This window comes from Odontomachus brunneus, unplaced genomic scaffold, assembly GCF_010583005.1.
Source record: "Odontomachus brunneus isolate Ranch 3 - 2012 unplaced genomic scaffold, Obru_v1 Obru_scaffold_069, whole genome shotgun sequence".
In the NCBI taxonomy this organism is placed as follows: domain Eukaryota; kingdom Metazoa; phylum Arthropoda; class Insecta; order Hymenoptera; family Formicidae; genus Odontomachus; species Odontomachus brunneus.
The window spans coordinates 1,042,845-1,066,013 of record NW_022639519.1 but is presented as its reverse complement, the minus strand read 5'-3'; the positions used below and the strand labels follow the sequence as shown (position 1 = coordinate 1,066,013).

The 23,169-nt window shown below is 37.9% G+C and overlaps 3 protein-coding genes across 9 annotated transcripts in view; 2 read left to right on the top strand and 1 right to left on the bottom strand.

Moving 5' to 3' along the window:
- LOC116846737 (sphingomyelin phosphodiesterase) overlaps positions 1-10,004 on the top strand; it is a 109,633-nt gene extending 99,629 nt beyond the window's left edge. For 4 of the 6 annotated variants that reach the window (XM_032820968.1, XM_032820969.1, XM_032820970.1 and 1 more), the window contains 7 exons: positions 1,483-1,779; positions 2,804-3,196; positions 3,555-3,727; positions 4,229-4,591; positions 4,902-5,279; positions 5,725-5,910; positions 8,852-10,004. In XM_032820968.1, coding sequence (XP_032676859.1) covers positions 1,483-1,779; positions 2,804-3,196; positions 3,555-3,727; positions 4,229-4,591; positions 4,902-5,279; positions 5,725-5,910; positions 8,852-8,921 — 1,860 coding nt within the window. In that variant the 3' untranslated portion in view covers positions 8,922-10,004. Of the gene's footprint in view, positions 1-1,482; positions 1,780-2,803; positions 3,197-3,554; positions 3,728-4,228; positions 4,592-4,901; positions 5,280-5,724; positions 8,102-8,851 lie in introns of all 6 variants that reach the window. The other 2 variants (XR_004378594.1, XR_004378593.1) reach the window with 2 other exon arrangements.
- A 2,756-nt stretch (positions 10,005-12,760) lies between these two features.
- On the top strand, positions 12,761-14,295 carry LOC116846781 (selenoprotein F). The gene is made up of 4 exons (XM_032821057.1): positions 12,761-13,150; positions 13,347-13,465; positions 13,565-13,686; positions 13,777-14,295. The coding sequence occupies exons 1-4, from the start codon at positions 13,106-13,108 to the stop codon at positions 13,956-13,958; spliced, it is 468 nt and encodes a 155-aa protein (XP_032676948.1). The 5' UTR covers positions 12,761-13,105; the 3' UTR covers positions 13,959-14,295.
- Positions 14,296-16,383: 2,088 nt separating this feature from the next.
- Positions 16,384-22,717, bottom strand: LOC116846771 (zinc finger protein on ecdysone puffs). Of its 2 annotated transcripts, XM_032821035.1 has the most exons (10): positions 22,530-22,717; positions 21,730-22,064; positions 20,703-20,846; positions 19,401-19,630; positions 18,390-18,681; positions 18,157-18,315; positions 17,830-18,070; positions 17,559-17,753; positions 17,277-17,461; positions 16,716-17,195 (listed from the first exon to the last, which is right to left on the bottom strand). In XM_032821035.1, the coding sequence occupies exons 2-10, from the start codon at positions 22,057-22,059 to the stop codon at positions 16,716-16,718; spliced, it is 2,256 nt and encodes a 751-aa protein (XP_032676926.1). In that variant the 5' UTR covers positions 22,060-22,064; positions 22,530-22,717. The 2 variants fall into 2 exon arrangements, with proteins under 2 accessions (XP_032676927.1, XP_032676926.1); XM_032821036.1 differs by lacking the exon at positions 22,530-22,717 and having other exon boundaries at positions 16,384-17,195; positions 21,730-22,059.
- Between the last annotated feature and the right edge of the window lie 452 nt (positions 22,718-23,169).

The window sequence follows — 23,169 nt, the reverse complement described above, 5'->3', positions numbered from 1 at the left end:
TCATTTTGTCTTTGTTCCAAATTCAGAGAGTAAGAAACATAGGATAATGCTTACGTCATTAAATCGAAACCACTTTTTATCATTCTGTTTCTTCTCCTCTTCGCTTGACTTCTGTTCCTTTTTCTCTAACACAAGTCGACACAAATTGTCATTTTGTCTTTGTTCAAAATTCAATGAGTAAGAAAGATAAGATAGTGCTTGTGTCATTTTGTATCACTGAATAGAAAGCAATATTTATCGTTCTGTTTTCCCTCTTCCTCTTTCTTTTTCTCCTTTTTCCCCTTCCCACACGTCTTTGCTCGACGGGACGCGACTTGTCGCCGGCTCTCACTTTCAGTGCCAAAATACTTTCACCGTGGCGACCGACGACGCCGCGAGTGCAAGTATGTACCCTCTATCCTTCCTCTATTCGCTTCGTTTACACGCGTACGCGTAATACACGGTGTCAATGACTTTCGCCCGCGAAAGTCGCGCCGATCATCGATACCGTTCGTCATCGCTTGCGTAAAAGAAATCGCCGGCGACACGCCAGTCCGCGTTCCCTTCGATCTCGCGGGAAGCTGCGCGATCGATTTTCGATCGTCTCGCGATCGAGATCGCGGGAGGAAAGTTGCACGGAAAGCGACGTGACGAGAATTCACTCCAATAAACGCCAAGTTACGATACGCTACGTTAAATCGCGCACTCAACTGATTTCCAACGCGTTTTCGTCTTCTCATTGAACTAATTACCGGCGATGAAATAGATACTTAGAAATCAGTACGATATCTTCTCGCAAAGGGAAGGAGAGCAAACCTCAGCAATTAAATGACTTGATTTTATTTAATTTCGTGATGCAAGTTCGTGTTCGATTTGCTAACGATGCTCCCGAGAGAAACGGTAAAACTCACAAAAGCGACGGAGACGTATGATAAAAAAACAAGTAAAATTACATACACGTAGTTAACCGTGTGCAACGACGCTTGTCGCCGTCGTTTGTACCGAAGTTCACCAGCACCCGCCGTGTGGAACAAATTATCTTCGCGCGTACCCAACATGGTTGTAATATATACAGTTTAAAGATGCTGCAGCACGTGGATTTGAGAAGTAAAATTAAATCACTTGAAGAAAGCGACACTCAAAGTGGAGTTGGGATCTTCAAATGAGAACCATAATTAAATCGCATACACGTTAAAAGGGCAACTCTAAACTTTGCATGGCGAAAAAGGGTTGATTGAATTAACATGACAATGATACAACTAAATGTGTTGAAAGAAACAGAATTTGTGGTTCTTATTACGAAACGAATTTGAAAATTAAAAACCGAATTTAATTCATTGGAATCACAGAATGTTTCCTTCAACCAAAGCGCACTTGGTTGTGTTATTATCACGTTAATTGAACCAATCTTGTTTCCCCGTGTGCAATTTCGTAATTTCTTCCTCGGTAATTGATCACACCCTCACGTCGCGATTTCATGATCGCACGTGGTCTTAATTGCAGTTAAATTACTCGCGGATGCTATGGGATATGGAGACGGTGCAGCCGAGTGGGCACCTATCCGGCTTCGTGGACAAGGCTCTCAAACTGTTGGACCTGAGGCAAGTGATGATGGAGGTCGAGACCTCTGTGATGTCCAAGGTCTCTTGCACCGCATGCAAGGTTGGCGCCGGTCTGTTGCAACATTACATAAAGGTCGGCAAGAGCGACGAGGAGATTATGGCCAGCATCTATCAATTCTGCGTGTCGCTCAACATACAGAGCGCCCGAGTTTGCCACGGTGTCACTCTGCTCTTCGGGGTAAATTGCATCGCGTTCTACTTTTCTTTTCCGTCTCGCTTGACGAGGCGCATAAACGAGCGTGTAAATGGGCGATTAACCTGAACTGAATCTCCTAGATGCCCGGTTGCACTGACGTCCTTAAATGTCGATTAAACTTTAATCTGAATTTAAGTCTTTGTCTGAAAACAGTTTAAACTCACATTAAGGCTTAATAGATGTTAATGAAACCGGACATTAGAGGCCAGATTGTGATCAACTATACACTTTTTATACATTTCTTAATTTTAATATTGCTACACATAGTTCAGTTTCTAAAAATTAAGAAATTTATAATAAATGGAGTTGATCAATTTGGCTCTTGGGAGGCTCAATTATCAGTCACGAAACTCACCAGTTTTCGCGATCTCACAAGGAAATAGTACGTATTAACACACAAGAATCGCTTTGAAATCGTATCAATGTATAGAGAACAGTCTGAAGGACATTACTATCAATTTGTTTCGTTTCTAGTAAAACCCGCCTACTGGCGACTTTGGGAATTCACATCAAACAGGTTTGGTTCATTGATAATGCATGAATGGGGACTTATAAGACCTCTATAATACTTACGGGTTTTACCACTAACAAAATGGAGCCATTTCTCAAGTATCAGGACGAACCGATGATAACAAATAAATAACAATGCCCTTCAGACTGTCCTCTATACGTTGATACCGGTTTCAAAGTGATTCTTGTGTATCAATACGTACCATTCCTTGGTCAGATATATTTGTGAAATCGCGTTTCCTGTTGAATAAAGTCGCGATTGTCGAGCGTCGCCTTTCCAAAATAACAATAATAAAGAGCAGACGGATCAATTTCCTACCAAGATAAGAAGATAACGGGAAGATGTCGGGAGAGAAGCTACGTACACATCATATTTTGGGAAAATGAACAATCGTCTTACGATCGCGACTATTTTTTCATCGGAAACGCGAGGAGAGGACAGTTCACCCCAGGATGAATCGTGCGTTAGATCGATACCATTGAATCTGCGCTGCAGGTGGAGGTGATCTACGTGCTGAAGCAGGTGAGCATGGGCCCAGCTCAGATCTGCAGTTTTGTGATCGGCGACGCGTGCGACGACGCGTTCAATCCACTCCACGAGTGGGAGGTGGCCTTCCCTCCGGTCAAGAAACCGCCGATCAAGCCGCCAATACCACCTCAGGAGACCGCACCGACCTTCAAAGTGTTGCACATCTCCGACACACACTATGACCCGTATTACCAGGAGGGCGCGAATGCGGAGTGCAACGAGCCGCTCTGCTGCCGATTGACGAACGGCGCTCCGTTGACCGCCTCGGCGGCGGCAGGTAGATGGGGCGACTACAGAAAGTGCGACACGCCGAAAAGAACGATCGACCACATGCTTAAGCATATCACCGATACGCATTCGGTGAGTAGCGGCAGTAGTGCAATCGAGCGATTAAAACGTGTCGTCACGCGGAAGCTCAATGCGAGAGGGAGGGCGGCGTCGATGAAACTGTTATTCTGGAGCAAGTCTCCAGCTTGTCAATCAGAATGAATCGTCGCGTTCCGGCTTTTTCTATCTATAATTATTATGCAAGAAAATAATTAATTTATCATTCCAAGAGAGAACTTGATAAGCGTATGGTACAAGCAAATTTCTCAATTTTTTCATGTCAAAGTCCCACTTCAGAGATCTCTCGTCTGCTCTTAAGTTGAACATTAGGACAACTAAATGTTCCATATTTCGTTGGTAAGTATCTGTTAATTACACGCCAACTGTTCAGGATATCGATTACATTCTGTGGACCGGGGACTTGCCGCCGCACGACGTGTGGAATCAGACGCGGGAGGAAAATCTGAAGGTCTTGCGTGACACGGTCGCGCAAATGGTGGAGATGTTTCCAGGCATACCGATATTTCCGGCCTTGGGAAATCACGAAAGCGCACCGGTTAACAGGTACACGCGCGTACGCTTATATTTTATCTTGACGACGCGACTTTCACTTTCTCGGAGGATATCGTTTCAAATAGGACCACTTCGAAATATGTCTACACATCCTGAGAACTTGGAAAATTAAGTCATTCTCCATTCCGTTGTCGCTGGTCGATTTATTTTTATCGCTTATCAACTAGACCCTCCTAATGCACTAGTCTTTCCTAATACACGAGAGACAAGTAAGGAATTTGTCGAACATTTTCGAACGTTTTTCACTCGATCGCGGTTGAATTTTGAAAAGTTTAAAATTCCGAAGTCTTGAATAAACATAAGTTCTCGTGAATAAACATTTGATATGACGGTCAGATAAAGTTAACACGAATACATAACGGCATTTGCTTGCTGTGCTTCGCAAGTAGAAATTCTTTACAATAGAAACTTTATTTTCGACATATTTTTCGACCAAGAAAAACTTTTTTCAAAACGAAGGAATCAACTCAAAGATCCGCACGCTCGTTTTAGCTTTCCCCCGCCTTTCGTGCCCGAAGAAAATAGTATTTCCTGGCTGTACGATGAGCTCGACAAGCACTGGAGACGCTGGTTACCAGCCGGAGTCTCGCACACTGTTCGTCGAGGCGCGTTCTACTCGGTTCTAGTACGACCTGGCTTCAGAATCCTCTCGGTCAATATGAATTACTGCAACAACAAGAACTGGTGGCTGCTCATCAACAGTACCGACCCGGTCAGCGAACTGCAGTGGCTCGTGTACGAGCTGCAAGGTGCGGAGATCAATGGTGAGAAGGTGCACATCATCGGTCATATCCCGCCCGGCCACTCAGATTGTCTCAAAGTATGGTCAAGGAATTACTACCATATCATCAACCGGTTAGTACCAGATCGGAATCACGAATTTCGTCAATTCTTAACAGAGCCTTGCAATCAAGGCCAATACTGTTCGATCTAGCTCGATTTATTATGAAATATAATTTAACCTGATCTATCCGCTTTGGTAAAGTCAGATCTGAGTCTGACTCGGATCATTTTGTTGACAAAAAACTAATCCGGGCTAGTCTTTCAAATCGAACTGAATTGCGCCATTATTGAGCCTTGATTTGCAAGACTTAATTCTTAAAGACAAACAAGCAGACCACTCTGATGTACGACTAACCAACATCTCCTCTCTGTTCCCGTTTAGCTACGAATCGACCATCGTGGCCCAGTTCTTCGGACACACGCACTACGACGAGTTCCAGTTATTCTACGACACGTCGGACTTGGGTAGAGCGCTCAGTATTGCCTACGTCGGGCCTTCAGTCTCGCCTTACTACGATCTTAACCCCGGCTACAGGATATATTACGTGGATGGCGATCATCCGAAGACCACAAGGATGGTAGTCGACCATGAAACCTGGGTCATGAATCTCAAGGAGGCGAATCTGTACGACTATCCAATCTGGCACAAGATGTATAGCGCGCGGCAGGCCTATCAAATGTCGTCACTCTTGCCGAAGGATTGGGACTCCCTGATTGACAAGATGACCAATGAGCCGGCCCTCTTCGATCTCTATTACAAGTAATTTGTTCAACATTTGCATTACGTAAGGTCGTCATTTCACGAAGAAACGCGATTAGAATCCTCTCGTCGTGTCGCGACGCCAACTTTTTATTTACACAACGATTGAATATTACATTTAATTAATTAAAACAACATAAAGCAGGTGAAAGGCATGTATTTAAAAAAACGCATTGCTTCGTTGTGGTTTTAGGAGAGAAAGTCCAACCGAGATTACTCGTTCAAACGTAGTTCGTAATTTCATAAAGAAACGTTATCAGAATTCTCATCGAGTCGCGACGCGTGTTTACCCACAATGATTAATTACCGGATTTAATGAATTGAAACAGTATTGAAAAAATAGAAAATATTTATTTAAAAAAAACATGTTACTTAAAGTGTTTAGGAAGGAAACGATAAGTTACTCTTTTGAATAGCTCAATGTGTTTACTTCTAATTTTCACAGGCACTATTATAAGAATTCGCCGGTGAGACCGGCGTGTAATGATGAATGTCGTAAAAGGCTGTTGTGCGATCTGCGCAGCGGAAGAAGCCACGATCGGAAGGCTCTGTGCCAGAGCCTGGAATCGCGGATCGACGTCGAAACGAGGACGGGTTGGCGCGCGTGGATCTATAAGGGGCTCGCATTATCGTACGTAAAGGATATGTGGTATCAAATGTATTCCGGCAATATTGCGACTAACGAAGTTGACTAACTCGGGATGGACAGACAAATGGTCGCACGATCGTTGCGATTCCAAATTTCCTTCCTCTTTCCTTATTTTCTGAAAAAGACTCGCAGGTCTCCGAAGCGCGATACGTTCGTAGCGACGCATGCACAATTGGCAGAGATCTGTTTTGTACACTTTGCAGACGATAATTATATTCGCGGTAATCTCTTTGAAGCGCACGTAAAAGATGGTGGAAATTACGAGAAGATATGTCTCGTCGACTCACAATAATACGAAAACGTTTTAACTCCCTGATCGCGTCTAAAAGCAACTAATGATTAGTCTAATAAGTGTCTGATAAGAGTTACCTGAATTGTTGCAATCGCAAATGTAGTTAGTAGTAAGCACAATAACTCCGCTTGATTGCGGCACGAGATATCGGCTCAATTAGCTCACAGAAAAAATACTAATAATCTGTAATAGTTATTAATAGGTAACAGGTCGTAACTTGATATACAGACTGATCGATTGATATGTATATTAATATCTACGTATATTAGTTATTACATCGAATTTTAATGCATATATTAATGACGTATCGAGAATACACGCTCGTCATTTACGTGACAGCCATATTTTTATAATATAAGGCGACCATATGTAATTTCTCAATATCGTTGTTTTTTCTTAACACGAAGATATTGAGATTTTTATCGGTAGGAATTAAGTGTTATTTCGTACAATTCGTTTAGTTTAGTTTGTTCTAGATAACTTGTATTTATGCGTGTTTGTGCTGAACAAGCGTAAAGACATTGGTTCGGTAATTTCTAACTCGACTAGTGTTAACGAAGCAATAGTAGCTGAACGGTAATAAAATATTACTACTACGAAGCAATATTGCTCATAATATCAAATGTTATATCGTAAAATTTTCGAAAGAAAAATTTAGTCAGTCGTGTGCCAATATTTATCAAATCGGTAAATCGGAAAATGATCCTCTTAAGCAAAACTGTTTTCATCTGCACTTATATTAATATTCGTTGTGAGAAATTTTAATAATTATATCCCCCAGTCACGTATTTTTTCTTTCATTAAATTAATTCATATTCTTATTTCGTCTTCAGACTAACGTGAACCAAAATATGCTTTCGTTTTTTTTCAGTTGATTAATTAACATACTATGTAGAGCTAAGTTTCTTAAAATTTAAAGGGAGACGTAAATTTAATAACAAATTTAACAAAAGTTGATTTTTTATCTTAAGCTTCAGTAGTTAGCCCAAAGAAGTCTAACACGCGAATGTCGACCGACTGCATTTAGTAGTATCTAAGCATCTATTGATATATCGCTTTACTTAGACTGCATGCGTGCGTGTTGTACACATCGTTCAAGCGAGCTATCCGTGCTTGATGAAAGAATTATGCGTGCGAGTGACCGTGTAACATCTGCATGAGAAAAAGAGAGAGGCAAAAAAAGAAAGAGACAGAAATCCAAAGTACTAATTCTTTCTTTAACGGTGAACAATAATGAAGTTGTCCGATTCTTCGTGTGTTTCAGAGGTTTCTTCGCGAAACATGTCGCGTTCTGATTCGCTTGCAGACAACGCGAACTTCCGCGAGTGTTGTATTCGTATCGAAACAAAGATAAAAACACAAAATTGTGCGCACGTCATGAATAAAATCATAATACCTTATCTTAACGATATACATACGCGCACACATATGTATATTCTTGTAAATACGTTCTTTCTTAACAGTCTTTTTTCAATAAAAAATGTAAACAGAAGGAAACGGTGTTGGGGCTTTCGAGTCACTGACGCGATGCGTCCAATTGTTCACGCTGCAAATATTTTATATATAATACACATAATTAGTTTGCTGTAAAAATATTTCTTAATGCTTCAGCTGATTTTTCAGCAAACGCGTCACCAGCACATCGTAATTAATTGACTACATCGTCGCTGCTTCGCGACAGCGCGCGAGAACACACTTAGCTTTCCTGACTTATGAATCTAATTCAAAGAGGAGCGGCGTTTCAGCAGTGGTTTCACCTCGCCGGAAGGCGTCAATATAATTTGTACATGCTTAAACAAAGTCTGTAATCGGTAACCTTGTTTGGTGGCGGAGCGTAACACGGTGGTTGAGATTTCTATCGTCGTACACTGCGCATCGGTAGTAAGTAGCACGAGTGCAAGTTTGTAAGCTGACTTTATATGCACGCGCACTTGAACCAGCCGTATAAATTTTGCGGGTCGTGGTAGTTTGAAACACTTCGCGCGAGGAGCATTTAATATCTACACTAACGGAATTGTCCAACATTGAATCTGAAAACCGGGCAAGTTATTCTTAAGCGCGTGAAACTTAATTATTATATGAATATATGTATGTATATTGTATGAAATATGTACTAAAAATATCTACGAAGAATTGCCGAAGTAGTCGATGAAATGATTTGATACGTATCGATTTATATCGAGTAATTTCGCGCAGTAAAAAATCGTGGTAAAGAAAAGTAAAGACATTAAAATTAGTAGAATACAATTTGTACGGCTGGTACAAATGAGACACTATCTTAGTTGCCAAATCAGCGACAATGTGATAGCCTGCACGGCTGACCGAGTTTGAACCGCTTTGCGCATTACTATTTATCAGGTGTTAGATTAAAATTTATTTTTGGCCCATCGTTATCTAAGTAAAAATGTAAAAAATTCAGTTGTCGCAACTGACTGCTGCGTCATCCGAGAGAAGGAAAATGAAGAAGATATCTCACACGATAAGATTTTCATTTTCGCTCGTTGAAGGAGACGCAAGAGTTTTGTCATTATATTTCTTTTTATGGTCTGTTAAATTTGGCAGCCAAGATAGCAGCACTTGCTATCAGCAGACATTGGATGTCGTCGTAATTGGATCTTTTTGGATTTGCAGGATGTCCGTAGTGATGGCCATCCCCAGGTTCGCGTACAATCTACCAAAGTACGTTCTAGGACTGGGTTAGAACGCGGAAACAGCTATGCCGTCAAGCGCAAATGTGTGACTCAACTTGTGATGTTAAATTATTTAAATGCTCGCGTCGTCGCAACGCTCGAAACGCGCGAGCCTCAATGTCGTTGACGACCGACGATTGCATTCGTCGGAACTGATTGTCGCGTGTTCGCGACTTGTAGAATCTAACGCGTATCTAATCTCCCAAAACGGGAAAGAAACGATTCTCCCAGTAAACTCAAACTATCAGTAACATGACATATAATCAATGTTATAATTTACCACTCAGCAATGTAAATGCGATGTAACACGTGTGTTTAACTTAACAGTTACAATGATTGCATTCAGCAGAACAAACTGCTTTGCTACTATAAAATTCATGAATCTAATTGAACTGTGTTCTTAAATTCAACCAAGATTAAGAACATACATCAATCAGATCTACGAATTTTATAATAATTGCAAAGCAGCTTTCTCTGTTGAACGCAGTCAATATTACTGTTAGTTGGTGTTTACTGGGCTGTGATGAGCGAATGATAGGATGGTTAGGATAGATATTAAGTGGCCGATCAGACTTGTATTAGTTAATCTGTCTTTTATCGGTCACTCCCTAATCAGTAAACGTAATAACTTTTTATTTTTGATAAAATATAGATCAGATATAAAAATCTGAGAAAATATCGAATAAGAATAAGGATACGTCGCGATACCTTCGTTACATTATGTGTGACGTTACAGAGACGATTTTTACTCGCGCGTTTGTGTAAGATATGTAAATATAAACAATTATAATCGCGCGAGTCGACGTGAGTAATAAAATTTGTTTCTCTCATGTTAATGTTGACGAGTGATCGATTGATTATTAATCAACAGCACGTATTTGAATGCGAAGTCCTTCCGTTTAATGTACGCGCGTTCGATACTCATAACTCGCATTTTTATTATATTGTAGTATATCAATAATCTCAACTGATTATTTGACGGACAATATTGAATATTCAATATAAAACAAGCATTAAATGCGGGCTACAATCATGAATCTCATGATCTCTACGGTGAATTATACAAAATACAGTAAAACGTATTAGAACACGAATTATCGCATTTCGAAAAAAGTGAATACATTCCCTGTGTTCCTAAACTTTGACTAATTCACGGCCTAGTCCGAAATACAAACTGATTATCGTTAATGACTACTCGTTAGTGTAACAGCGTGCAATTCATTATCAAAGTTGAAATTAAAAGAAAAAAAGACGCTGAATTAAGTTGTTAAAATCCAATTGTAAATTGTAATAATTTTTGTTACAATTTGCAATTGTTGGATTTTAACAACTTAATTCAGAACGAAGAATATTCGCAAAAATAGCTTACCACTGATGATACACATTCTAAAAAGTCAAAAGATATACAATTAATATAAATAGAATTACAGAAATAAAATCACATATTAGCGAACCTTCTGTACATGTATTAAAAGAAAAATAATCTCATTTATTCACAAGTGGTTGCGTTCGAACAGACATTGTTATTCTATAGTAAACATATTTTGATATATTTAGCATTAATCTGTTTTCTCTTCCCACTCATTTAGCCCATCGTTGAGCCGTAGCGTTCAAAAATAAGAAGTATCACTGATTCGTTGTTGAGCCATGATAATAAAATGTCTGATCTGCCGTTGAGTCGTACTACGTCTTCAATTTTTCCATTAAGGATGGTGGCGCCTCGTAACGGAGACGTGTGTACTTTAGTTTGGAACACAGATGTCTATACTAAACAAGATTGCTAACAAGGGGTGCTTTCCAATTGTTTAACACATCTTGACACATATGTACACAAAAATGCACAAAGTGTAACGTTGTGCACAATTCAATTGGAACAAAGTGTGTATTAACATGTACGTATGTCGGGTAGGATTAGGATTATTTTTCAACTGTGCTTATATTTTGGTACTTTTTATAGTAAATAATAAAATCTAAATATTAAAAAAGATATCCACTTTACGTCGCAAATGCCAGTCTCTTTTCAAGCCGCTACGCTTATTAACTTTAATTGTCACTAGAAAACACTAGTTTACACAGCCGACTAATAGCCCTCGAGCTGAGTACGGATGTGTAGTGTTGTGTCGACGATTACGACAATTGGAATGCAACTTGTGTCGCCGTATGCATGAAAGCGTCTAGGGATATTGTAATTGGAAAGCACCCAAGGATTTCGAACGTGTGTCGCATAAGGACCAACGCACGTACATTGCCGTAGAGTCACTATAAGAAGGAGTCGGGAGCGGTGCAATTGGACACGGTGCATTTGGACACAGCCAATCATGTGATTAGAGACATTTGTAGGGTCCCTTGGAACAGCGACTTGTGATTAGACTGTGTCCAATTGCCCCGTGTCCAACTGATATACACCCGAAGGAGTCTAGCCAATTGGGGCAGAATTTTCATTGGCTCCAGGCAGTTTTGAAGCAAAATGGCGAAACCAATCACATTTCCATTTCGAGTAGCATAAGAGCGCGATTATTCAATTTGAGAACGGGCATTCTCTTTGTATAATGAAGTATTGCAGGTTTACATAATGAATAAGACGGGTCACAAATAGATTTTAAAGGTAGAAAATGGGTACAAATTGATGATAAGTTTTTAATATTAATTAATATTTATTGTTGTACAATTTTATAATAATGATGTTACAATTATATTTAATATTATATGTTATATTATATGTTATATTATATTATGTTGTATTATATGTTATGTTATATTATATGTTATATTTATTATTATATGTTATATTTATTATTATATGTTATATTTTTTATTTAATTTTCCATAAGTATAAATCATACAGTATCATACTATACACACTTACCTGTTTACAATTACGACATAATCTGTCATCGATCTGGGGTCCGATTCTTGACGATGTGCGAACGAGATATGCATGTGAAAATCTATAGTATACGTAACGTGAACTATACATTTTCGCATGCGTATCTCATTCGCATACCGTCAAGAATCGAACCCCTGGGGGTCGATTGTGTATCTCGAAACGAAGTGAAAATTACAAAAGTAAGCAAATTCACTAGGGTTTGACCAATGAAGTTACAAATATTCTAGTAAATTTGCTTATTTTTGTTATTTTCACTCCGTTTTGAGATACACAATCGATCCCCTGTATTGTCTAACAAATGTAGGCAGCATGAATCAGTTTCAATAGACAACCAATTAGAATCGTGCTATACTTATAGTTCATCGACGCCATTTTGCTTCAAAACTAGACATTGTCCAGATTCTTGTTTATAGGGACTCTATATTGCAGTAGTTTCTCACGCCACCTTATGTGACAATTTTACGTTACATGAGACGTAAGCTGAACGTACGCAACGCACGAAACGTTACGTTACGTTACGAAAGAATATATATATTCTTTCGTAACGTAATGTAACGTTTTCGTGCGTTGCCGTACGCAGCTTACGTCTCATGTAACGTAAGGTTATCACGTAAGATGGCGTAAGGAACTACGACAATGTTCGTGCGCTGGCCCTAAGGATTCCGATTGCATACGAGAAAATGGCGGCAGTCCTGTGTGTGACGTGTCACTTGTGTGAGTATTTACACGTCAAGTGAGTCAGCATGGCTATTAAATTACTGTCGTAAAACTAAAAATGCTAGCATCTTATTGCATAAAAAAATGTTGTAACAAAATAGATGGTATTGGATGTTATTTGCTCTGCTTATTTTCAATAAAAGAATTGTATAATTAAATGTAGTGAAAATATGTGGCAGTAGCGGCCATTTTCTCGCATACACCGGAAACTATCGGACACAAGCCATTATATGCTTTTAGATAGCCTGTTAGCAGTCTAGTTTAGTATAGACATCTGTAGTTTGGAATAATAGTTCAAATAAAATTTCTCTCAATAAATGGCTACAGGCGTATATAAGATGATTCTCCTAATGCCAATATCCAGTAATGAAATTTAAGAATAATTAAAGAACAATTGATATAGTAATCGAACGAATTTGAAAACGTTGAGAAGAAAATCGATTCTTTTATAAAAAGTGTCGATTCACTAGTCGATTATTGTCAAACTCTAATTTTATATACGCCGATCGCTGGGTATTGTGCTTTTTAATATCAATTTTGTGCTCTACTTCATTAATTATCTCAGTAATTAAATACAAAAGACGTTATAAAATGCATTTCTTGCTATATACGCTTCTATTTTCAGCCTTCGCTGTGGTGAGTAAAAACATAACCTCTACGTATAACAAACTATAATCATACTTTTAGACTTAGTTTAAAATAATATATATTTTCACTATACATTCAGAAATCACATATAATTATATTGACGTATAAAATATAAGTTTAAGAAATAAATAATTTATCAAAATACTATTGTGAAATGATGACACTATAATGTTGCACATTACAGGTGAGCAATGTAATAGCAGAGTTTTCTGCAGACGACTGCAAAATGTTAGGGTTTAACAAAGCCAATTTACTCTGCTCGACCTGTGAACACTTCACCGAACCCAATCTGGCAAAGATACTGTATGTAAACATAAATTTAATGAAAGGTTTTTCTTTTTTTTTTGGAATATTCAAAACTTAAGCTTACAGAAATTTTCCTTTATTTCTTCTTTGCAATAGTGCTACATGTAAGGAATGTTGTTTGAAAGATAACGATTACGACTTGTCCGGATCGAAACGCTATCCTAAGGCTGTTCTCGAGGTGTGCACATGTAAATTTGGTGCATATCCACAGATACAAGGTATATATTTAAACTGACAATTATCTTTGACAACTCGAAAATTGCTTGATACAACGTTGTTACATACAACACTAATAAATTTTCTTCTAGCTTTCATCAAAAGTGACAGACCAAAGAAATATAAGAACCTTAGTATAAAGTATGTAAGAGGTTTAGATCCGATCATTAAGTTGTACGATGCAGAAAATAGAGTTGAAGATATACTGGATATACACAAGTGGGACACAGATTCTGTAGATGAATTTCTGTCAACTCATCTTTCTAGGGATTAGTAAAGTTAAGGAATACACTATTGATACATAATCTTTTTCTATTGAATTATTAATATATGAATGAATGAATGAATAAATGTATGTTTGTATGTATGTATGTATGTATGTATATATATCCCAAGTCACATTGTACTCATTTGGCTAATTTTTTAATTATCACTTTATCACACACACATCACGTTGAACCTAAACCTAAACATATAGTATCATGTTTAATGTTTTTCAGAGGCTTCTGGTTAGTAATTTATTTCATGCTATGAAATAGAATACAAAAAGATCCTTCTCTGAGGAAAATATCTTATTTCTAAATGATAAGAATACAGTCCAATTGATCTTTTTTGTCTGTATACAAAAACCCTCCATTCATTACATTACTAAAATTATCACACGAGATTATGTTGAAATTATAAAACTGGAAATGTATAACATTACATATACATATGCTTTTTTTTTAAAGCATCACCAGTTTCATATGTATTCCGATATATAAACGACGAAATACGTAAACCAACATGAAATGATGTCTGTATAGTTTGAAAGATTGGAACATTGATGATTTCCTTCCTGCAATTGCACACTCTGGAGGAAGCACTCTCAACGAGCTCGCGAGTGTATACAGTATGATTTTTCTCTAACTGTCTAACATATCAAAGAATGATATATCCATAAGATTATTCGTATCACTATATAAAGAATAAAGTGACAGTCATCTAAATCTGACGTCACATACACAGACAGCTACAACACCCTTAACATTTACCATAGGCATAAAGTTATCAGAATTTTTCAACCATTATGTCTACATATTTATACACCATAACTGTTGATTATTCGATGAAGCGCAAGAATATATATCACATATTATTCCTTTTTTATTTATAATTTCTGTTTTGCATTACATTAAATATATATATATATATATATATATATATATATATGTGTGTGTGTGTGTGTGTATACATATATACATACATACACACACTTGTAAATATATATACTTTATATATATACTTTATATATATATAAATATTTATATATATATAAATATTTTATATATATACTTTATATATATATAAATATTTATATATATATAAATATTTTATATATATACTTTATATATATATATATATATATATATGCTTGTAAATATTTATAATTTCGACATTTTCTAAGGTGATTTTTTGTGATCATTTGGCCAAAATATATCCGAGAGATATCTAGATATTTTTGGGACACCTCTAGAATGTATTTTAAACATTTATGCTGTATAGATATTTAGTAAATACATTAAATTTTTAGTGTAAACTAGCCCAAAGACAATCTGGTACATGTATTAAACGATCGCCAAAAATCACCTTTAATTATCATTTTAAATATTTGAAATATCGTCGCTCTTTTTTTTTATTTTTATAACAGCAACAGTAATGATGTTCAAATATATCGCATACGTGTGACACAAAAAATCCTAGTGTGCACTTGGTTTAAATATTTTTTTTCCTCCATGCAGTTTGGAATATAGTCGATGTCTAATGAGAAAACAATCTTCGGGATTTATACGAAGACAAATTCTCTAATTGGACACTGGCTGCGCGCCAAACTGCATGGAAAAAATATTTAAACTATATTGAAACCAAGTGAAATACTAGATGTTAAGGCTATTGTGGTGATCTGTGTACGATTATATTGCATCTTTGCATAATTATATTCGTGCTTAGATTTCGATTTCAATCAATATACCCGCTTACACGCCACATGCATTATATTCTGATCCTACATTTTAGTACCACATACGCAACTGCGCACATGCGTTCTCCAAAAGTAAATCTGCAATCATATATATCCGATAGCTTTCTGCGTGAATTAGCGCCATAAAGGTGTCAATGGTAATCATTAATCCGTTGCCTTATAATTTTTTTCTCTTAAATGCGTGCCAGAGAGTTGACCATTGCACAATATATAAATGTATATAAGCGCAATAATGATTTTGATATGCGCTAAGGTTCGGTTGCACTAACGTTATTTTGGTTTTAAGCGAGACTTAAATATGTCTATCTTTATTTATTTAGAAAGAAAGATAAAGATAGATATATGTTTAAATTTCGCTTAAAGCCAAAATAATGTTGGTGCAACCAGGCCTAAGACATATGAAAATGAATACATTTATATAAATGTAATTTGTTTATGCATACGTTTCACTTAGATTATAATCTACGACACAAGTCTCTGGCTCGTTATTATAAGGTAACGAATTAAAATATAAGGAAAGTAACGATAACTAAGAGTATAGTCTAGACTCTTATAAGCCCATTCTACAATGCTAGTAAGTAGTAACAGTAAGAAATTTACCAATCATGATTGATTATTTTTCTCACATTCGACTGTGATTGGTCAATTTCTTACTTTTATTACTTCTTACTACTTACTACTATTGTAGAAGTGGGCTTAAGGTGACCTCGATGACATCTTATTTTTTTCTTTGTGTTTTTTTTTTGTTATATGATACGAGTAAGATAGGTCGCTTATAAGTTAAAGTTTATGCTACACATGTAATCCACGTGAATATAATATACCATATATAATATTACACGTGTCTAAATATATTTCGATAATAGAAATATTCGCATGCTCTATATGTATTTTGCGTTATCATTAGGACTTGTAGCAGCGCGGAAAATGTCCATCTAGCTTTTACCGGCTCTGACGCATTTTCCCCGCCTCTTCATACTTTCGTGCTTTTGCAGAACGGACCATGTCAATTTATCGTCGAGATCTCCTGGCACGCGGGCCGCCGCGACCGCGTATATACCCGCGTCCTCGGGACATCTTTACCGGATTGAGATTACGTTCAATCTTCTGCACGGACTTCTGATCTGTGTGATCTTTCTCATCTGTCTCGTCGATCAGATTACCCATTTCGGCATCGTTGTCGTTATCTGCGTCTGCCCACATCTCGTCGATCGGCGCTTTTTTCTCTTGTCCGTTGGAAGTGTTTTGCGTTGTTTCATTTACGTCCGGTTCTGCTTCGCGATTTACCTCGTCATCCTCAGATTCAGCATCAGCTTCCAACGGGTCGTACTTCTCCTCTCCATCAGACTTCTTCGGCGTGCTCGCGTTATCTGTAGTGCTTTCTTGCGGCTCCTTTGGCTTGTCGTTATTCTCATCCTCCTCATGGGAAGTCCTGCGACGTTTCCAATTTCTGTCGTATTCCTCCGATGCTTGGGCGGTATTTTTCTCACTCTACGAGCAAAAATACAATTTTAACAAATTTTGAAAATGAATTTCTTCTACTGTGATGTTACTCTCTCTCATGGCACTTACCTCACTTTGTTCGGTTTCCTTCGACTCTGCAGCCGCAGCGTTTGACGTTAACGATTTCACATCCGCCAAGAAATTTCGATAGTGAGTGATACTGCGTAGGTGAGCATTCATATCGTCCGCCAAAAGCATAAACCGCCGGCAACGCTCGCAGTAAAAACCTTGCACTTCCTTGATCATCGATTTACCTAAGTAAAACATAATAATTATTATTAAAAATAATACTCATACAAATATACACGATATATTTTTACGTATTAAAAATAATTATTTTGCAGTACGTACCAACACCTATCTGCTTCTGACGGCAATACTTATAAGACGGAATCTTGAATTTAGTTTCATTCATATTTTCTGTGATATCCGTGATATATTCTTGTTCTGCGGCATCATCTTCCTTCTCATTCTTCGTATCATGCCAAACATCTTTCTCCTCGTCTTCTGCGCTGCGGACTTCAGCTTCTCCTTTCGCCAATTTTTCTGTAAAATGTTATTTTTGTCAGTTTCTTCCTTTTTTCTAAAAATTAGTCCATTCTCTTTATCATTCCACAATTACCTTTCTTCTTGTTTTTCCGTTGCTCTTCACACTGAACAGCATTCTTCATGTGAGCGGGTGTTAAACAGTGCTCGTCGTATTCGATGCGAGATGGAAATTCTTTCAAACAAGGGAAACATCGAGGGTGCAAGAAGGTCTTTAGCTGTTGATGTTTCTCACTCTTTCTGTGTGTAGACAGAGTCCCGTAGAAGTTCAAGTCGCACATCGTACAGTACTCCCTAACGTTAAAGTCTACGGAGACCTGCGATCGAAAATTCGTAAATACACGTATACACTCTCGAGCACATCTCTCTCTTCGGATCTTCTACAGAAAAATATAGATCTTACTTTTTTGCCACGTCGTTTCGAGTTATTCAAGCTGAGTTCGCGTTGCTCCTCGGCAACACGTAGTTCGTGTCGCATCAGGTCGACCTTGAGTTTGTAAGATTCGTCCAACTTCTCCATCATCAGTTGATGTGCGCGTCCGCGCAAATGATTCTCAAAGGACTGTGAAAGACATGATGATAATTGATTGTTCTTACGAATATCCATAGAAACTTGTTCATCGCGCCAATACATACATATCCGTCCCACATATGCTTGTTGCAGATGTGACAAAACATGTGGCTCATCGGAACTTCGGCGTAACGACTCTCGGCGTGTCTAGCCTCCGATTTCTTGCCGGTTGTTTTCCCGTCTTTCTCGGTCGCAGACGTGTTTGCCTCTTTCGGTGTCTCTTCCGTAGCGGACTTTTCCATGCTCACATCAGCATCCGCTGTTTTTTCACTTTCATCCACTTTCATCATAACTTCCTCCGTATCCTTCTCATCCTTCCACTCGCGTTTCTTATCCTCGGTTTCCTCCACGTCCTCACTACATCACAAATAATATACTCTAGGATAAAGTTACATTAACATTCCGGGGCTAATTTCGTAATCGGTCCCAACAGCTGATCACATTTACTTTAAATTTGTTATCAGATTTTAATTTACCGATTTAATCACGAATCTAATTGTATACAATAGACTAAACAGTTTACAATGTTCACGTACACGAGAAATCATGTCGATAACAATGACGAAAATTGGATTGATGCTTGTATAGAAGCACTTTTAGGAGGATACGATTCTGTACATTCTTTTAGGGACGTACAGACAACAAACAGTGTTCTCGCCGATTGGCACGAAAACGTATAGGATGAGGAAATTACGAAAAAAATCAATTAGTCGGAACAGAAATTTATTTAGCATCCTAGCCAACGTCTGGTAGTTTCTGGGCGTGAAATGTGAGAATCGAATCGCATCAACAGTACAGGAAAAAGAGAGTGCATCGTAATAAATTGAAAAGTACGGATAAGAGAGAAATTTCCTCCGAGAGACTTGCGGTATATGCTATAATGTGCGCGATATATGTGTAATTACGTTAAAGATACACGTATGTAAAACATATTTATGTGTACACATACGTATATATACGTGTGTATGTGTATATGCATGTACATATATATATATACAATAGACAAAATAGTAGCTCGGAGAGAATGAAATTTGAAGAAACTATTAATCACCGATCACAGATAATCGGCGGCTTACCTTTTCGGAACAGGCGGCTCTGCTTTTTCGCTATCAGAGGTCTTAACGTCCTGCTGTTCCTTTTTGGCAGTCTGATTTTGTTTAGAGGCAGGAATTGGTTTAGAAGACTTATCGTTGCGATGTTGGATTTGGTTTCCGTTCATACGTTGACTGCCGGACTGGGGTGCACGAGATTGTTGTGCGGACGGACCACGTCGCCCAGCAGGGCCGTCTCGGGCGCGATTGCCCATCTAGTCAGTCGATTGATCGGTCAAATGACCAAAAGCATCATGAGAGAAGTATTTGACGTAACTGTGATTCTTCTCAAATCGAGATTGGTTCTACAGAAAACCACTTGGGATTTGAGGGAGAAAACAGTTGTAGTCGATAACGGAAACAGGACATATTTGCCGGTGTGAGACGTACTGCACGTAGGTCTTTCCCATTCACTGCATCACAGATGCAGTAGGGACAACCGGTGCGGGGGAGAGGGGGGAGGAAACCGTGGTAGAGCGTGCATCCCGATCTCGAGTCGAAGATGCACATCGTGTGTGTACGCAACGGCAACGATCAAATAGGGCTCGGTCATAGTTTTGTAAAAGCAGACGTAATTAAATCCACTACAAAATACTTGAGCAAAAGTCATATTAATCAACGTGAAGAAGATGCTAAATCAAGTGAAATCTGCAACTCTTGTTTGCGTACATAAACAATAGTAGTAGTTGTGGTTTTGAATAAAGTGCAACCGTATCCGGTTTTAATGGTCGTGTACAAATTGGCGGAAGACAGAAGACTCGGGTTTTATGGAATGTAAGACGAGTTGCAATGTCAGTTTCACACTCGCTCCGCGCGAAAGAACCACCGACGAGCTTCTGGTAGTAAAAAAAATTGAGAATTACTCTTTCTGAAATCAACATATGTGTTTCAGCAGTGCAGTTTTTTTTTTTCTTTTTTTAGTGAAATACATTAACTCCGGGCGATATCTAGTGCTCCTAGCGAGGAGTCGTCTCAGATACAAGGTTGATCCATCAACAAGAATTATTTATCTTAATGATTTCGCTGGTTGTGTCTAATCGAATGAACGATATAATCCCATTTAATCGATCGATTGTTGGTAGTCACGAGAAGAGAAATTCGTAAACATTCAGAATAGTTTTAAGAAATAGTTTGCGTCCAAGCGAGACAGCCTAGATCGTAGACTGTTATTTTACAACTCCTGTTGACGATACAGGGGAAGATTGTAAAGAAAACGTGTTAAGAGATGTGTTTTTTTATAATGCCTGCTTGGGAAGAATACAATCGTATTGTGCGAGGCTAACTTACCTTGTTGTATGGCTGCTGACGTTGATTTTTCAGATTATGTCGCGCCGGTCGATCATTAAACCGTCCCGAGGAAAAGCTCTGTTGATTAGAATAGTTCGGTCCTGGTCCGGAAAAATTATTTCCAAGGCTCATGAGAGATGGTACCTGTTTGAACATATAATAACGTTAAAGAAGAATTAAAGTAAGTCATATATATGTGTGTGTGGGGGGAGGGTGAGAGAGAGAGAGAGAGAGAGAATATGTGTGTGTGGGGGGAGGGTGAGAGAGAGAGAGAGAGAGAGAGAGAGAGAGAGAGTGTGTGTGTGTGTGTGTAAATAGAGATAAATATAAATAGAGCTTCGAAGAAAATATATTTCTGGATATGTGAATACATTTATAGGTATCCATAGATACACACCATATTCTCTTCAAAGCTATATTTAGCTACTTGGCCATATTTGATTTTACATTTGAAAAAATATGAATAGAGCTGGATTTTATATTTGAGGAAATATGAATAAAGTTTTGAAGAAAATATATTTATGGATACATGAATACATTTATATAGAAATATTCTTAGATGCATTCTCTTCAAAACTATATTTAGTTATCAGTCCATTTATCTATATTTGATTCTACATTTGAAGAAGATATATCTATAGATATCTATAGACATATGTATAGATATATTTCCTTTCAAGTTATATTTATTTGTCTATCTATTTCTCTCTCATATTTGATTCTCATATTTGATTCTATATTTATATTTCTCGATTTTTCTATATTTATCTATATATTTAACTATATAATTTATCCCCACAGATAATACTTTCAAAGTTATATTTATTCATCAATTTTTTCACCTATTTATTAATCTATGTTTGATTTTATACATACTTAATATATCTATAGGTATATTTTCTTCAAAGCTATATTTACACATGACATAGATAATTACACATATTACATATATATATTGGTATAATAACACATAATATTGGTAAAATAGATAAATAAATATAGCTTTGAAGAAAATATATCCTTATACCTGAGGTTGCACTTCCTGCTGGCTACGGAGTAAGTTTGTTAGGAGATTGCTGGCAATCGCTAGCTGTGCTTGTGGTGACGCCAAAGAGAGATTGTTGTTCGGTGTAGGTAGGATACCTCTGCCAGGCATCATACCACTTTCCCAAGGATTCATGCCGCCCATACCACTCCCGCTCATCCCTCCGCCCATATTATTTCCCATGCCGCTGTTGCACATATTATTGAGTCGGTTGTTGTTGCCGCCACCGCCACCGCCACCGCCACTATTGCCCCGATTGAAATTCCCCCGATTTCCGAAGGAATCTCTCTTCACTCCACGATTAAACGACATCGTGCCTGTAATATTTTACGTAAAGGCAGAAAAGAAAATACCGGAGATACAGTAACAGATCATCTATATATACATGGTGCAATTATATTATCTTGCGCGAAGTTTCCGCCAGAGTAACGTGGCGGGTAATGCTGTTTGAGAAATCTTGAGGATTTCGAATCAGTCCTAGCGCTTAGACTTATGATATTTACGAAACGTATATTTATGAATCTTATACATTTATAGAATACTTATGATATTTACGAAACGTAATACCGAATAGATATTAGCTGTATTCAATAGAGAAAACTGCTTTACAACTGTTGTGAAATGCGTGAAGCTGTGATTGAGATATGCTCTTAATCTTGGCTATATTTAAGAGTATATATCAATCAGATTCATGAATTTTACAATTACAAAGTAGCTTTCTCTATTAGACGCAGCCATTTCGATTTAACGTATATAACAGGAAAAGATTCGAGCTTGCTTACCAAGATGATAACGCTGACCACAATACAAGCGAAGCAGATATATAACTCTTTTTTCTTCTTTTTTATACTTATGACCTAGAATTTCTATTCCTTTGGCCACATACAGTCTTAATTGTAAATATTATTCACAGACCTAAAACTTGAGAAAATGAACGCAAGCAAACTGCAAATGGCGACAGAACGGTCGATCACCATAAAATATGCGATTCAGTAAGAAAGGTAACTTCTACTTTTTATTAAGCCAGTGGCACATGGTGCTTGTTTTCATGTTGGAGTACTATTCCGTTCCTGCATACCGACAGTTGTCGAATCGGTAGGCGTCCTTGCGCAGCTTTTTTATATCATAGAAAAATTGCACAACGCACCTACTGATCCGATAACTATCGGAACCATGGTAACGGAATAGCAGCCCTGAGTTGCGTTCCAAAACTCTATTCGACGGGTAGAATAGTGTTACGTCCACGATAGATAACTATATAGGGAAATTTGAAAGTAGTGAAATCGGTGACTACATGGACGGTCAACAGAGTGATGACTCCGCTTTTGGGTCACTCTGCTTTTTACCGAGTTTACCTTGGGTCTCCGGAGTCTGGCGAAACGATCGATGAATCTGGCGAAAAATCAGCGCGGCTCGTTCTCC

Excerpts from the sequence above, each read along its gene's own strand:
- LOC116846771 (XM_032821035.1), bottom strand. The coding sequence starts at position 22,059 with ATGTCGTTTAATCGTGGAGTGAAGAGAGATTCCTTCGGAAATCGGGGG. Across the intron at positions 18,071-18,156 it reads CGAAACGACGTGGCAAAAAA|GTCTCCGTAGACTTTAACGT; the intron begins GTAAGATCTATA and ends TTTCGATCGCAG. Across the intron at positions 17,462-17,558 it reads TCAGAAGCAGATAGGTGTTG|GTAAATCGATGATCAAGGAA; the intron begins GTACGTACTGCA and ends TGTTTTACTTAG.
- LOC116846781 (XM_032821057.1), top strand. The coding sequence starts at position 13,106 with ATGCATTTCTTGCTATATACGCTTCTATTTTCAGCCTTCGCTGTG. Across the intron at positions 13,151-13,346 it reads TATTTTCAGCCTTCGCTGTG|GTGAGCAATGTAATAGCAGA; the intron begins GTGAGTAAAAAC and ends TGCACATTACAG. Across the intron at positions 13,466-13,564 it reads CCCAATCTGGCAAAGATACT|TGCTACATGTAAGGAATGTT; the intron begins GTATGTAAACAT and ends TCTTTGCAATAG.